The 14,232-nt window shown below is 46.6% G+C and overlaps 1 protein-coding gene across 1 annotated transcript in view; it reads left to right on the forward strand.

Moving 5' to 3' along the window:
* The first annotated feature begins 3,633 nt into the window (after nt 1-3,633).
* The window catches only part of LOC119388352 (gonadotropin-releasing hormone receptor), a 79,022-nt gene continuing 68,423 nt past the window's right edge, over nt 3,634-14,232 (forward strand). The window contains exon 1 of the mRNA XM_037656062.2: nt 3,634-4,632. Within this exon, the coding sequence (XP_037511990.1) occupies nt 3,841-4,632 (792 nt within the window). The 5' untranslated portion in view covers nt 3,634-3,840. The remainder of the gene's footprint in view (nt 4,633-14,232) is intronic.

The following is a 14,232-nucleotide window of genomic DNA, read 5'->3' on the forward strand; positions in this document are numbered from 1 at the left end:
CATAGCCCCATTGCCTCATCGGAGGATTACAATCTCTACATTTGTAGCAGCCGAGTACAATGCACAAAAGAAAGAACGAATCGAAAACAGAACAGTGCCAGAACTTTGCCTGCCTTCTCATAGTGATCCATATATACGTCAGCAAAGCTTGTACCCGCGACGCAATGATGCAGCCTAAGGGGAAGTCACCAATACTGCTGGGGATAACAAAACCTCTTTGTCAGGAGACGTTGAAAGGGCGCGCGTAGGTGATGCGTGTCCCCGAGGCATTACGCGACCCGAACCGTGAAAGAGTCCCCCCCCCCCCCCGCCCTCCGCACTAGCGTTGCTACCAAACAGCGCATGATCTCGGGCGACAATGATGTCGTGTCGTGACCTCATCTGGGCAACGAGCCGTCAGGCGATGAAAGTAATGCGTACCTTGTTTGCCGAACGCATTGACTCGTGGGCAGTATTCTTGTCGACGTACGCATACGCACGACTCATTGTATGCACGCTCGTCCAGTGGAACGACGGGATAGAAACCTTAATCTTAATCAGCTTGCTCTCCTCGCAACTCGAAATATTGATGGAATAAATAAATGTCATCTCGAAACGCATTTTCTTTTCTATCGGAGGTGCTTGCATTTTGCGCATTCCTGCATGGCCCTTCTCCGCTATAGATTTTACGCGACTGCTTTGGCAAATGTTCTGTCGATTACGGCCGTGTGCACCAAAAATGAGTTCAAGACAAATGGTCGGAACTGGCAGTATACTTACGCAGCTACAGTGTCAGCAGTGTGTTAGCGAGAATAGGCCAGCGGCAGCTTAATTACGTTTCAGCGTTCAATTTTTATTGCAACTGTCACGAAAAAACAAAGAAGAAAAAGAAAAGTTCAACAGCAGATTGAAAGAAGAAAATCTCAGAAAAAGATCAGTTTTTCACAGAATTTTTTAATAGGATAATTTGCTGCGCACCTAAATGATAAAGCACTTCTTTGATTTTATACGAAACACAACTTTACGCTTTTCGCTTCAGCTGGGAGGTCAAGTTAAGCTGCCAAGTAAATGTGTCAATTTACGGCCACCTAAAAATAAACACGTAGGACTGGAGCATTTAATTATGTTCGTATCGCTCTCCGCCTCACCGTAGAACTTAAGAAAATCACTGAACGTCCTGCCGATTTCTCGATGACATGTTCATCTGAAAGTTCGTGACAGCTGCCTCTTTAGTGATCTGACAGTTATCTTAAGTTTAACCGTATGACCAAGAGGCTAACGCAAAGACTGACATTCTTTGGTTCTTCCCTCTTTCATCCGCGCTCTCCCTGCCGAGCAGCAAGAGCCAACAAAGCTTGTCGATCGAGAAATCAATAGATACTGCCTTATATCGATTACCTTAATCCATAGCATAAGTTCCCGATTGAAGAGTGCCGCTCGGGCAACCCATAGAAATAAGACATGTCTTCGCGAAGGGAGAACAGAACCGTGTAATTTTATGGCGTTAATGGCCATTGCCGTATGTCAGTGTCGAAACGATGTCACTGGTAAACCACGAAGTCAAAACAATCGGAAGGCCTCGCTGTCTTGAAAAGGCCATATCAAGGGAAACTTCAGAAGCCTATACTTTGGCGAAAATGTTTATGCGGTGGACCCGTTGTTCTCGCGACCTTTTTTTCGCGACAATGTTTGGGAAACGGCTTGCACGAGGAAATATATGCGGCATCATGCCGCGGGTACTCTATGATTGCGATCGCTGTTATCGTGCTCTTTTGGCGGAAGCAACTATGCAATTTATCCCTGACTACTATTTGGAAATGCTCTTGGAGCGCAGGAGGGCAGATAAGCGGGATAGTTGGTACAGATTCGCTGTGATATTTGGAAGCGTAAACAGACAGGACAGAGTGACCGGGACACAAACATGGCTGCTTTTTGTGCCCCACTGTACCCTTCCCCGTCTGTTCGCGCTTCCAAATATCACAATGATTTTTGCATACTTGGAAATTTGGTTACTTGTGGCTCTAGATTACACATTGCGTCAACGCGGGCATTGTAGTGCATAGTATTAAATGCCTGTAAGTACGTGGCAAGTAAGAAAACAATAGATTTAAGTTCAGTAATATCAGTGCAGAAATAAATCTCGTCACCGAACTATTGTAAACGCAGGTGGCCCTCACAACAAGTTACTTGCGGGCTGCCACGTGGCTTGCTTTGTCGTTACTTATCAGCATGACTTTTGCATCAAAGGCTGTGGTTTTGTTCCACCTCAGTTCACGACTATAACCGCTTTTTCGCGAGCCAGACAGACACATTGTAAAGAACCAACAAGTGAAATTCAAATAGTTCAAACAGGTAAAAAGTACGCCAAATACTGTGCATTCCCATATCTCCAATTCGTCATGTTACTTTCAGACGCATTCCCGTGAAGTCTCAAACTTCCCTCAATGGCTTCCCGCTTTTTATATTTCTTCTTTTCACAGGAGTGGAGTGCGCACCGACAAATGCTGAGGCGTTTTCTACGAATCGCAAGTGTTGGCTCTTTTCAAGATTGGCCCTCTGTTCGAGACGAGATAGTTGAGGCACAATCTCCAACACGAAGGCCGTTTGTTTCAGCAATACGTGCGTTTGAAGAAGGGGAGCTTTTACGCCAGCGTACCCTTAGTAGAGACGTTTTATGGCTGTGCTTGTGCAGGCTTTTTTCAATGCCCCTCTCCACTCCCGTGCTCACCCCCTTTTTTTTTCATTTTAACGCGATAGCGTTAAAGAGCTCTTTTCGCAGAAATTCCGATGTCGGTGTCAGCGTTGGTCTCGGCTTTGTTGGTTGTGAGCAAAAATTATCATCTTGTCTGTGACAGAAAAATCGAGAAAGATGCAAATAAAATAAATAATAAAAACTTCGGTCCGATTGAGAACCGATCCCAGGCCGTCTGCGTGGTAAGCAAATGTTCTGCCACAGAGCAACGCTATTGATTGAAACTGCTTCGGAAAAAAACATTTTATGAATGTCATGTAGTGGAAGGAGTCTCCTTAACGCACGTAATATTGCGTGTCAAAGCATGTGAATTGCGCAACGAGTGGGTATTTTAAGGGCCGGCCCTTTCCAAAGCGCTCAGACATATTTAATCATCATCAGCTGCAAAAGCATCAACAAAGTGAGCAGCTGCGTAGGTTCGCGGGTTGCCTTACGGGACGCGTAGTGCGCCCTTCGCTGATTCGAAAAAGGAAGAATTATGGAGTAGTGGGCACTTTACAACTGTACTTGCAGTAGACATGATAGGATAGCTTGAAACGGCCAATGTTACACGCACACTCGTTCGTTTCCTTAGGACACGTTTGAGGCATGCACCAAGAACCGAAGTTAGGCTAGCAATTGAGGCAATGCGCACGGGTTCCGAATACACTATCGCGTTTTACTCTTCAAGGTGAAGTTTAAGCGTCCTTCAAGTTTTTTGCCCACATACTTCAATTAAATCAGCTGTTATTTATTGTTCAGTAAATAACTATGGCGTCCAAGGCGAAATAGTGGCTCAACGCCTGAATTACTACATGACTAAAAGTCTCCGGAGTCATAAGAAAGCCACTGCAGGAACATCAGCGTCGCTTGCATCTGCAAACAATTGAATTGCTTCCATTTTCCTTTTTTTTGCAGAACCACTGGACAAGAGGAAAGCAATGACGAAGCCAAGTCTCACCTGTATGGTCCAGTGGGTATCCTGTCCTCATGCCCCTTCTGCCGTAATAGAGAAGAGCATCTAAAAATCAGAATTGTCAATAGCTTACATTATGCTGTTACCTCAATTGCAACATTGCTGAAGTGATGAATACGAAGCTTTGGCTTTCTAAAGGCGACACTCTTTTAATATGACAGCATCACCGTTGGACTCGAATGTAATGGAAGATGCATTCGGGAACCTCTCCTGTTCCATAGTAAACGGCGGCGATGTCGACAACATCAGCGATGTCGCTACCACCGGCTCGGACGACATCCTCGGTCCTCGGTACCACAAAAGAGTTCGCATCGTCATCATCATTGTCATGATAGTGGCCTCCGTTGTCGGAAACACTATCGTCTTCTGGAAGCTCGTCTTCAAGCGTCGCCACAGGCGCGTGTCCAAGGCAAGGGTGTTGTTCCTGAACCTCGCCATCGCGGATCTTCTGGTGGCATGCATCACTATGACATCACAGGTGGTGTGGGAGGTGATGGGCCGCGTTTGGATAGCTGGTGACGCTTTCTGCCGCTTCTTCAAATTTCTGCAGACGTTCGCGCTGGTCTCGTCCACTTACATGCTAGTGACAATCGCTGTGGACCGACACATCGCGATCGCCACGCCGCTGGCGCCCAGCCCGGACCCATGGAAGTTGGCTGCTGTGACGTGGCTCGCTTCGTGCATGCCGTCGTTGCCGAACGTGTACGTGTTCCACAGCGTCGAAGTAGCACCGGGAAAGTGCTTCTGCGCATCCATCTTCTACGACCGCGGCACCCCTCTGTACCATCGCCAGATCTACATGGGGTTTGTGTTCTTCATGGTGTTTGTGGCGCCGCTGTTGCTACTGATGACATTCTACACGGGCATTCTGTGGACTATTTGGAAGCACAGTTCTAGAAGTGGCAAAATGGGACAGCAGACAAGCTCATCACTGCCACGTGCCAAGGTGAGCTCGCACACAGGCGTTCGCCAAGCGCATTTATGAAGCAAGTTCAGTCCTGGCCCTTTTCGTACTTGTTAAGAAACTGGCGTAGATCTTGAATCCACAATATTTGCCTTCCAGCTACAGAGGCAACTACAGTAGTGGCTACCCCTGAACCGCCCCCAGCCGTTCTGTAGCAATGAATCAACCTTTATTAATTATTTTTATTGGACATTCCCGTAGCTCGTTAAGCACTTCTTTCCCTGCTTTACAAAAGAGTTCACGATTCGTAGAGAGCAAGTTGGATAACAGGGTGAAAAATTTCGGTCAGCAAGTGCCTAAGTCGTCCTGTGACACGTTCGCACTGATCAACATTTGCATACGGGATCTGTATCGCGGAGAAATTTCAGGAGCTTAAAAACTTTCCTCCAACATAGATCTAGTTATTCTCGTGAGAACAAAATGTCTTGACAGCTTGCAAACTGTTGTGAGCTGCCGTCAATCCGAAAGCTATTGTGCTCCTTGTAGTGGAGGTGGTGCAGAACCGTATTTACAAAAAAACCCTTACGGTAGAAGTGTTCGTAAGTGAAACTCTCAGCCAAGGCTGATGCTGGAACTATCATTAGCAAAGACAGCTGGCCAATCGGAAGGAAAATTTACAAGAGGTATTTTTATTTGGGCCCTACTTTTTCAAGGGTACGTGCATGCACCGCACAGTTCATCTATTAATTGCCTCTCTCTATATATTTCTCTATCCCTCTCTCGCTATTCTCATTTTTCTTTCCTCTAGCGTGGAGTAGCCAACCGAATAGTTTTTTTCTGATTAACTTTGCTGCCTTCAGATTATCCGTTTCCTTTCTTAGCAAGTACCGTATAATGTAACGTGTGTGAGCTGCTGATGCCTTTACGCTTTTACATCCGACGGATTCCTAATTCTAGGTTCCGCAGTCATTTCATTACGCTGTCGACCTATACCCATCGCAAACAGGCTAATGTGTACCACCCAATTACATCATTTCGCCCACGTAAAAGGACAGACAGACTTCGCACACATAAATTTCCCTGCAGTCGCAGCTGCCCTTTTTTATAAGTTTATCGTTAACGCATCGGATATATATGCGTTATAGTTGACGATAGATACGCGTTATAGTTTACACATCCGGTAGCATTGCCACCCGACTTTCTTGTAGCTCACCTATAACTAGTTAATCTATTGCGCAATACATTGCACATAATAAACTCCCACTGAATGCCTCTATAACTATTGCATGACAAGCACGTGTTGGCGGGAACGTGAGGAAGCCGCGCTTAATGCTTCAGGCAAAACGCTATTCACATTAGACGGCATTCCAGCTTTCGAAACCTTTCGCGTGTAGGCTTATGAAAGGACGCGCGAAATTGTGAAATGAATATCAGAAGCTCTCTAGAGTTGACACATGGTTGGGAAATGAAAGAACGTCCACATTATGTGACAACAGAGCAAAACACAAGAAAAGAATGCTCACAGGAGTTTTTTCTATTGACGAAATATAGGAGGCTCCGCGCCAACATCTATCTTCCAACGACGAGAACGCAGCGAACAGTAAAGGAACGCCGGATTGGCTCTCGTATTTGTCAATGAAGTTCTACGTATCTGCTGTTTCCAGTTTCTTTTTCAACGTCCCAGATCACTTTGTTACTGCGTTGATGGCTAAGCGAGAGTGGAATTATTTCTACGTTAGAGCATGTTTTATGAATACGACTTCAGGTGTGACGCCTACGTGAAGTCGCGAAACCTTTTCAAAGAGAACGCCAGTGTTGAAATCAGCCTCCCAAACATAAAGCATGCCTCACGACAGCGTTACTGATTTACTGCGTAGTAAAGGCAGACCGTTTTCGGAAGATCCTCGGATCGTGGCCCTACGTGTCGCAGGCCAGCAAAGCGATGCGAGCATTCATGCTGTACTTAAAATCGACGGGTTAAGCGATCGCTTGGTATTTAATGGACAGGCGCACATGTATACTCTGATAGTACCTTCTTCCCCCTTTATTTCTCTCTTTCTTTCTTTCTTTCTTTCTTTCTTTCTTTTAATTCCTTCTTATCTTCCCCCCAGTGTAAGGTAGCAAACCGGACGAGCGTGTGGTTTACCTCCTTGCCTTTGCTTCCTTTCATCCTCCTTGTCATTTCCTGAATTTTTATTGCGATAGCAATTATATGGACAATCTCGGCTGATTTTTGCCGTCGCCATCGCCGCCGTCATGCATCGTATAAAAAAGCCGCAAAGAAAAATAATTCAGGAATACTTTCGGACGCGCGGAATCGAACGGCCGACCTCACGCTCCGAAACGCGCGGCGTTAGACGGCTAAACCACGGAGAGTAGCGTCTTTCAGCATGCTAACGGCGATCTATTACAGCGATAGCTGTTATGAGATCACAACAAGGGCCGTGTTTGGCGCCGTAGTTGTACGCCGCCGCCGCCGCCGGTGTCCGTAACCGCTATCGCTTGAAATAAGAAAAAAAACGAAATAGAAAAAATTTGGCAGATCCCACGTACCGTGGGAATCGATGTTATGCGAAGCATGCGCGGGATGGTGACTGTGGAGTAATTTTCCACATTGAGCGAAACGTTACGGAATGACGCTACAAGAATATGAAAGTGGTATACGCACACTCATATGTCGAAGAGTCGCATATCTATTATATACCCAGTTGTTTACAGTTGCGTAACGATGGCAACAGCAGCATGGCTATTACGAACACCAGACACGGTAAGCTGCTATGTAGTGCTTTCGTTCTTCAATACTGGATAGCGCGAATCGGAAGAGGACAAAGAAGGAACACCGATGCACAGGACAGGCGTTACTCGGAACTAAGCTTCACTCAGGAAAGTTTCCCTAAATATATACACAGCCGAGTGGCACGCGCAGGCGCACTGCACGTACGTTACAGTCAGTTGTAATGCTTGTACTTGTCCGTTATGACGGAGAACGCAAACACGTTTCACAAACTCGTGTGTATGTGTAGAAGGGGTTCTTGACAGTTCTTGAACAAGGTCATCATCACCGTGATCAGTGAACACCAGCAGCTGGACCGGACTTGTTAATCGGATCCGTTCGTGATCGCGGTTATGAGGAGGCTAGAGTAGTGAAGTACGAGGTATAGTGCAGCTTGTGGAAATCCTGGATGCCTCTTACGATGAAATCCTCTATGGTGTCTCCTGTCGTGGAAGTGGGAGCAGGTCTTTTAATGCCCTGTCCACATCCAAGCCGTCTTTCACCCAGTATAAGGGCCAAGCGCTGTTGGGTCTTAAGAAGTGGACCTTGAAGTCACCGGTAATGATCAGAGGCCTGGTTCTCTCGGCGGATTTATTGTAGGAAGCATTGACGCCGGCTTTTGCGCAATCCACGTGGTCCACGTTGCGGACCACGTGGACGAGTGGATGGTAATTGAGCGTCTTCCAGGAGTGTTCTGTCTTCAGTTTCCTCAGTTTCCTTGCGTCCACCGCGGTGGTGTAGCGGTTAAGGTGCTCGGCTGCTGACCCGAAGGTCGCGCGTTCGATCCCGGCCACGGCGGTCGCATTTCGATAGAGGCAAAATGCTAGACGCCCGTCTTCTGCGCGATCTCGGTACACGTTAAAGAATACCCGATGGTCAAAATTTCCGGAGCCCTTCGCTACGGCGTCTCTCGTATCATATCGTGGTTTTCAAACATAAAACCCCAACAGTTATTATTATCACTTTCCTTGCGTGTCAATATGTGTGTTCGCGGTTACTCCGTAGGTTGAGACTCTGTATAACCTGTGGCACATACCCGCATAACATTACCTCGGGTTTACTGGTATGTGCCACACGTGACTGAGAGAAAGGGTTTCATGACGTACGCGACAGGTATTTTGCGTCATTCATGTCATGACCAGCGAATCGTGTTCGTCATACACTGATCCTCTGCTATGCTAATTTTGGTATATTACAAGTTATGGAGAAGACCAGCAGAACGCCCAGACGTAGGCAGATAGATAGATAGATAGATAGATAGATAGATAGATAGATAGATAGATAGATAGATAGATAGATAGATAGATAGATAGATAGATAGATACGGAGATAGAAACGGCCAAAGTGCCTGAGGTTCGCTAGGAAACCCTATACAGGCTTCATGTCGGGAAGGAACCACATTAAGATATGTAATGTAGCCTGCTAGAAGAGCAAAATGAGAACCACGTGTCACTCAACGCGAATTTTGTAACCAGGCGTCACACAGTGCGAATTGCGCAACGAGTGGGTTGTTGAATGCTTCCGACCCATTACAAAGGGCTCTGCCATAATTCTTTATCGTCATTAGCCACAGCATCAACAAAGTGCACATAATGCCTTACAGGTGTTTAGCAGGTACCACGGTTCTGCGCAGAATGACGAAAAATTGTATAGTGGCTGCTTCGCTACTTCACAAAAATTATGATTTATAGCGTAGTTTGTTCCTCGCAAGTGCACTTCTACTGGTTGCCAAGGGAGTAGGCGTAGTGGATAGCTATCCACTACGCCACGAAACGCAGATCCTCCAAGTACCTAACGGCGAGCGTTATATACACACCCTTTACCGCTGGACGGACTCAGAGACGGCAGGCGATAATAAGCGCTTCTTCATTAGCAGCGAGATGGCGCTAGCAGCGCGACGGGCGCATTTAGAAGTCGTCGGCGAGCTCAATCGCTTCTTCTTATATTTGCGCAGCAAGAACATTGCCCTTCCGCTGTCCGCTCGCGCGGTTTTATCGCGGTGAGGGGAAGAGGAATGTTTCAAGCTTTCACCGTGATGTCCGCGCTCATGTTACCGAGCGTACGAAAGTCACTCGAGCTGAAGGGACGCCGCTAAACGAACAAACAGAAGATGAGCGCGAACTATCAAGTGTCATAGCTCGACATTTGAAGCACGCTAGTTACCTTCACTGCTTCGGCCGCCTTTGCAACAGGAGCGCTGTTCAAACTGAGAGTATCCATTGGCGAGCCTCACTTCGTATAGCATTAATTTCTTGCTATCGCATTCATTGCTTCGCCCTTGCGGCGAAACTGTGACTTTTTTATATACACCATTTAGTTCAGCGTGCTTTCTTACTCACCAGTGAGATGGCGCGATGTGCGCGCTTTAAAGGTCGTCGCCCCGCTCCTGCGAACGCCGAGGCTCTTCTACCTACATGGCGTGGTCGCCTTCGTGCGCTTATCTCAAGGAAAGAAGGGGGCGGGCGGGGGGGTTGGAGCAGGGGGTTGTATGTCTTGCGCTTTCCCCGCGATGTCCGCGCTGAAGTTTTTTCGCTGAAGCAGTTTTTTTCTACTCGCAGGCATGTCACATTCTCGCTTCCGAAGAGGACTCGCAGATTACCGCGATGTTTGCGCTCTGGACCATCAGTGTTTTGCCCTGGGGGCATTGGAAGCGTTAGCGTCCTTAGCTAGCTTCATTATTCAGTTACATTGTCGAAGGGATAACTGGACGTCTACGAACAAAAAAAGAAAGTGCTTTCGGCCCAAGGCGGCTCTCGCCAGCAGACGGTTCACCAGTAGGCGGCACGGAGGGCCATTAAGGCATGATCTAATCTTATCGTATTACTATGTGGACAATTGTACACGTACGCTCTTGCTGTACAGGAGCGGCGTAGGTTGGTTTCTTTCTAAGTACTGGAGTTCTGTGCTATGGTGTCAGTATATGACCACTGTTTTCAAAGACTGGAAGAGGGCGGACATCACAACGTTTACACTGCAGTGCCCTGATAAAGTTTGTCTTTTATTATTCACTTTATCGGTTACGCCTGTCTTGAGCCTACTCCAAGAACACCCTTAAAGCTCCGGCGATAACGACAAGTGATGATAATGAACGTGGAAAAAAAAAGGGGGTTTCGCATTAAGTTATTTTCAGGCTCATAATACAACGAAACTACAATTTCGGTGATTTGCTTGATATGGCAAAATAATTAACGAAAAGGCCACAGTGAAGCAAAAGCTTACAGGCAACCATCGCTCGCTTTTATTGCGATAGCAATTATATGTCATGTCCCGTATATGTATATGTATGTATATGTATATAAAAGCCACAAATAAATTAATTCAGAAGAAAAAAATCACAGCATATCCACGGAGTGAATGATGATGAGTGGGCGAAGCTGCGGAGGTTCATCGGTAAACCGTGAATCTTCCGTGAATTCTGCCCTGTACATCATCATCGACGTGAGATCGGGCGCGTTTATACTAAAGGTTCGATGAGCTATGACGACTTGCAGCTCACTTTAATTTTGCATGTACGCTGTGAATTTTCATTGTTTAGAAAACCATTGCTTTAGAAAACATCTGGCGTCTTTCGTTAAGCAGCTGGCGTCTTTTCGTTTTGCTTTAGAAACATCTGGCGTTCTTTCGTTTTGCTTTTACAAAGCATCTGGCGTCTTTCGTTGGTTTATTTCATCAATCACGGCGTTTTGAACAAAATTTTATTGTTTAATCACGCACAGGAGAAATCTCACCAGGCACTACCTTGGAGGTAAAGAATGGCTGCTAATGGGAATGAGAGACAGAAGAAGTCGGCTTTAGCTAACGCTGCGAATTTTTTATTGTTCAACAACTGCACAGGAAAAATCTCCCACCGCACCACCTTGGAGGTCAAAGCGTAAGACTGGTTACGCACTACGACTACGACTACGAGGGACGAACGGGTGCCGCCTTAAGGAGCTTCGCCCCTAAAAAATCCGAAGCGCTCGACCGGGGATTCAAGGGTGCGACCCTTCGTTCTCCAGCGCGCTGTCTTAGACAATTACGCCGTGCGTCATTCGTTCTCCGGGACACTAACGGCAGAATACAAACGCACGCGGCGTTGGGTGGAACGCACGGGACGCCACGCGTGGCGAAATTAAAATAATGCGAGACGTGCGCCAGGCTGCATCGTCGCCTGCGCTGCGTTTGCGTCGTATCGCTGGCGACCCACGCTAGTCTTCCATTTTGGGTTGTAGCGCCGCGCCACTCGTGGCCAGTCGGTTAGCGAAAAAGAAGAGGGTCTCATGGCTCGTGGTGGCGCGAGCTAGTGGAAACGCTTTGTCTCTCGTAGGCCTATGCCACAGGAGAGAACGAACGAGACGGCTGAACCAGAATCACAGTATATATGTTATATCGTGACCAGAATGCTGATGATAAAATTACAGTGGAAACGCACAAGACATCCACGAAGGAAAGGAAAGTATGATACAAGCGCTGACTAACAACTGCTTTATTCTTTCATACGCCAATGCATATAGTATAAGCCCAAGGCAACCTTACCGCACATGCGCACACAACAAAAGCTTTAAACCAAAACGTGCAACAAGGATAATAGTATATTAGAAACGCGAAGATATGAAATCATGTGCAGATGGGTGCAGGCACAAAGAAGTAAAGCTGAAGTAAGAAGGACAAAGAATTTTAGCCGAATATGCACACTCTAGACCCAAGTTAAGCTTTATTTTAGTGACCTCACTCGACGGCCGCAGGGAACGCGAGCCGTGGCTTCACGTGCCCCTGCCAAGCGCCGTTTTATTTTCTTCTCATGAGGCCGCGCGCTCTCCGGTTATGTTCGCCGCCCAAAGGAAAGCGCTGCAGGGTCTTGGAACAATGCGAGCGCAAGAGTCTGAGTGTGGATTGTGTTCAGTGCATGCGTCTTGGCGGCTCGCAAATTTCTTGGGACCCCAATTCTAAAACTCTCTGGTATTTCGCCGGAGTTGGGATGTGCGCCTCCGACTTGCACTTTGACATAAAGGGCGTGGTCGACCGTGCTCGCGTGATTATCTCTTGAGGGAGAGTTTTATACGTCTTGTTCTTTCACCGCAAAGTTTGCGTTAAATCTATAGACCGCACGAAGGTTACTTTGCTCGCTTCAGCGGCCGCGTTTGCGAAAGAAGCGAGCTGCTAGCTAGAAGATCCAAACAAGGGGCTAGATGAAGTAACAACTCTAACAGTTCGCGCTCGTCCTACGTATACCTGTGCGTTCTTTTCGTGCGTCCTTCGCTGTGTTTGAGCAGCGCGCTGCAAGTGTCGAGCTGTGACAGTTGTTAGTTCGCTCTCGCCTCGTGTGTTTTCTTTACCTGCGTCTTTTGTGCTTGAGCAGAGCGCAGCAAGTTTCTAGCTCCTTGCCGCTCTTCCTGTGACATTCCTATTTCTTGCTTTCGCATTCATTGCTTCGCCCTTGAGGCGCAACTGTGACTTCTTTCTATCATTGTTTTGCGAGTTTGAAGTAAGTAGGGTTAGTCACTTTTTTACTCAAGTGTACAGTCAACCATTTTTGTATCTTTGCTGACGTGCGTTTCGTGCTGGAATATTGCTAGCTTAACTTCTCTTTTTCGTAGTCCATCCAGTGTAAGAAGGTTCGGAGGGAATAGGTTAAGTCATGAATCGTAACCACCCGGGAGTTTTGCGCTCGACGTTACCGCGACAGCATTTTGTAAAGTACGAAAAAAAAACTGCTGCATTAGCTTAAGAAATCCAGGACACGTGCCTTTTTACATTTTGACTGTCACTGACGCACTTGTCACTTCGACTGCTTTGCGTAGCTGTAGTACAAGATAGAAAGCTTTCCGTATTTGCATGCCTTTTGACGTGCAACTTTTCCGAAACGGTCGGTCCGACTCAGTACGGTGACGAAGCAAGCGCAACATCGTCAACTGTCGAGAAACCGCGGAAGTACTAACCATCTAGAAGCAGCGCTATCCAGGAAGCGAGAACAAAAGCTGAGGTAGATTTGAGTGCAGGTTTGTAGCAGGCTTTAGTCCTCGCTCACAAGAAAATATGAGGCGAGAAGCTTACGAAAGAGAAATATTTCCCACCATTTCTTGTTTTTTTTTTCCGTGTGTGCGCGCGCCACAAGCATCTCTGCGGCAACGACGCTGCCCCAGGCACACCATACAGAGCTAGTCGTTCTTGCGACAACACCTGCGAAGAATAGGTCTAAGGTTATCATGGTTCACCATGTACCTTTTCGGTTTAATTCCATCTGTTATAGAGTTGCTGTATGCAGAACCAATCATCGTGTTTATTGCTGTTGTTATTCGCGTGTTTTCCCTTTATTTTGTGGGGGAGGAAGTTACAGTGGCGTCGTTGTTATTGTCCCTCTTGCCTTCAGAAGGTCTCTCGAAGAGTAAACGTTTTTTCTTAACGGTATCGATTACCGTATCAGTATAAATTACGTAGAGGTATAAATGACGACGACGAAGACGACGACGGCACAGGGTACACTAACACAACCACTCTGTAAGAACAGTTCGGCCCAAACGCTAGTTTACAGAAAGCCCAAATACAGAAAGCCCCTCGTTCGCGTTCTGTGTGCTATCCTCACTTCTCCCGACTCGTTTCTTCCTTTTCCCTCCTTTGCCTTTGCATGTACGAATGACGCTTCATGATATATGCATTTCTGCAGTATTCCTTCCGCAGGCGTCCTATACAACTGCGATTGATTGATTCTTTCTTTCTTTCTTTCTTTCTTTCTTTCTTTCTTTCTTTCTTTCTTTCTTTCTTTCTTTCTTTCTTTCTTTCTTTCTTTTCTTTCTTTCTTTTCTTTCTTTCTTATCTTCCTTTCTGCTTCTTATCTTTTCTTTCTTTCTTTTCTTTCTTTTTTCGTTCTTTGTCTTTTCCTTTCCCTTTCT

The sequence above is a fragment of the Rhipicephalus sanguineus genome, chromosome 3 (assembly GCF_013339695.2).
Source record: "Rhipicephalus sanguineus isolate Rsan-2018 chromosome 3, BIME_Rsan_1.4, whole genome shotgun sequence".
In the NCBI taxonomy this organism is placed as follows: Eukaryota; Metazoa; Arthropoda; class Arachnida; order Ixodida; family Ixodidae; genus Rhipicephalus; species Rhipicephalus sanguineus.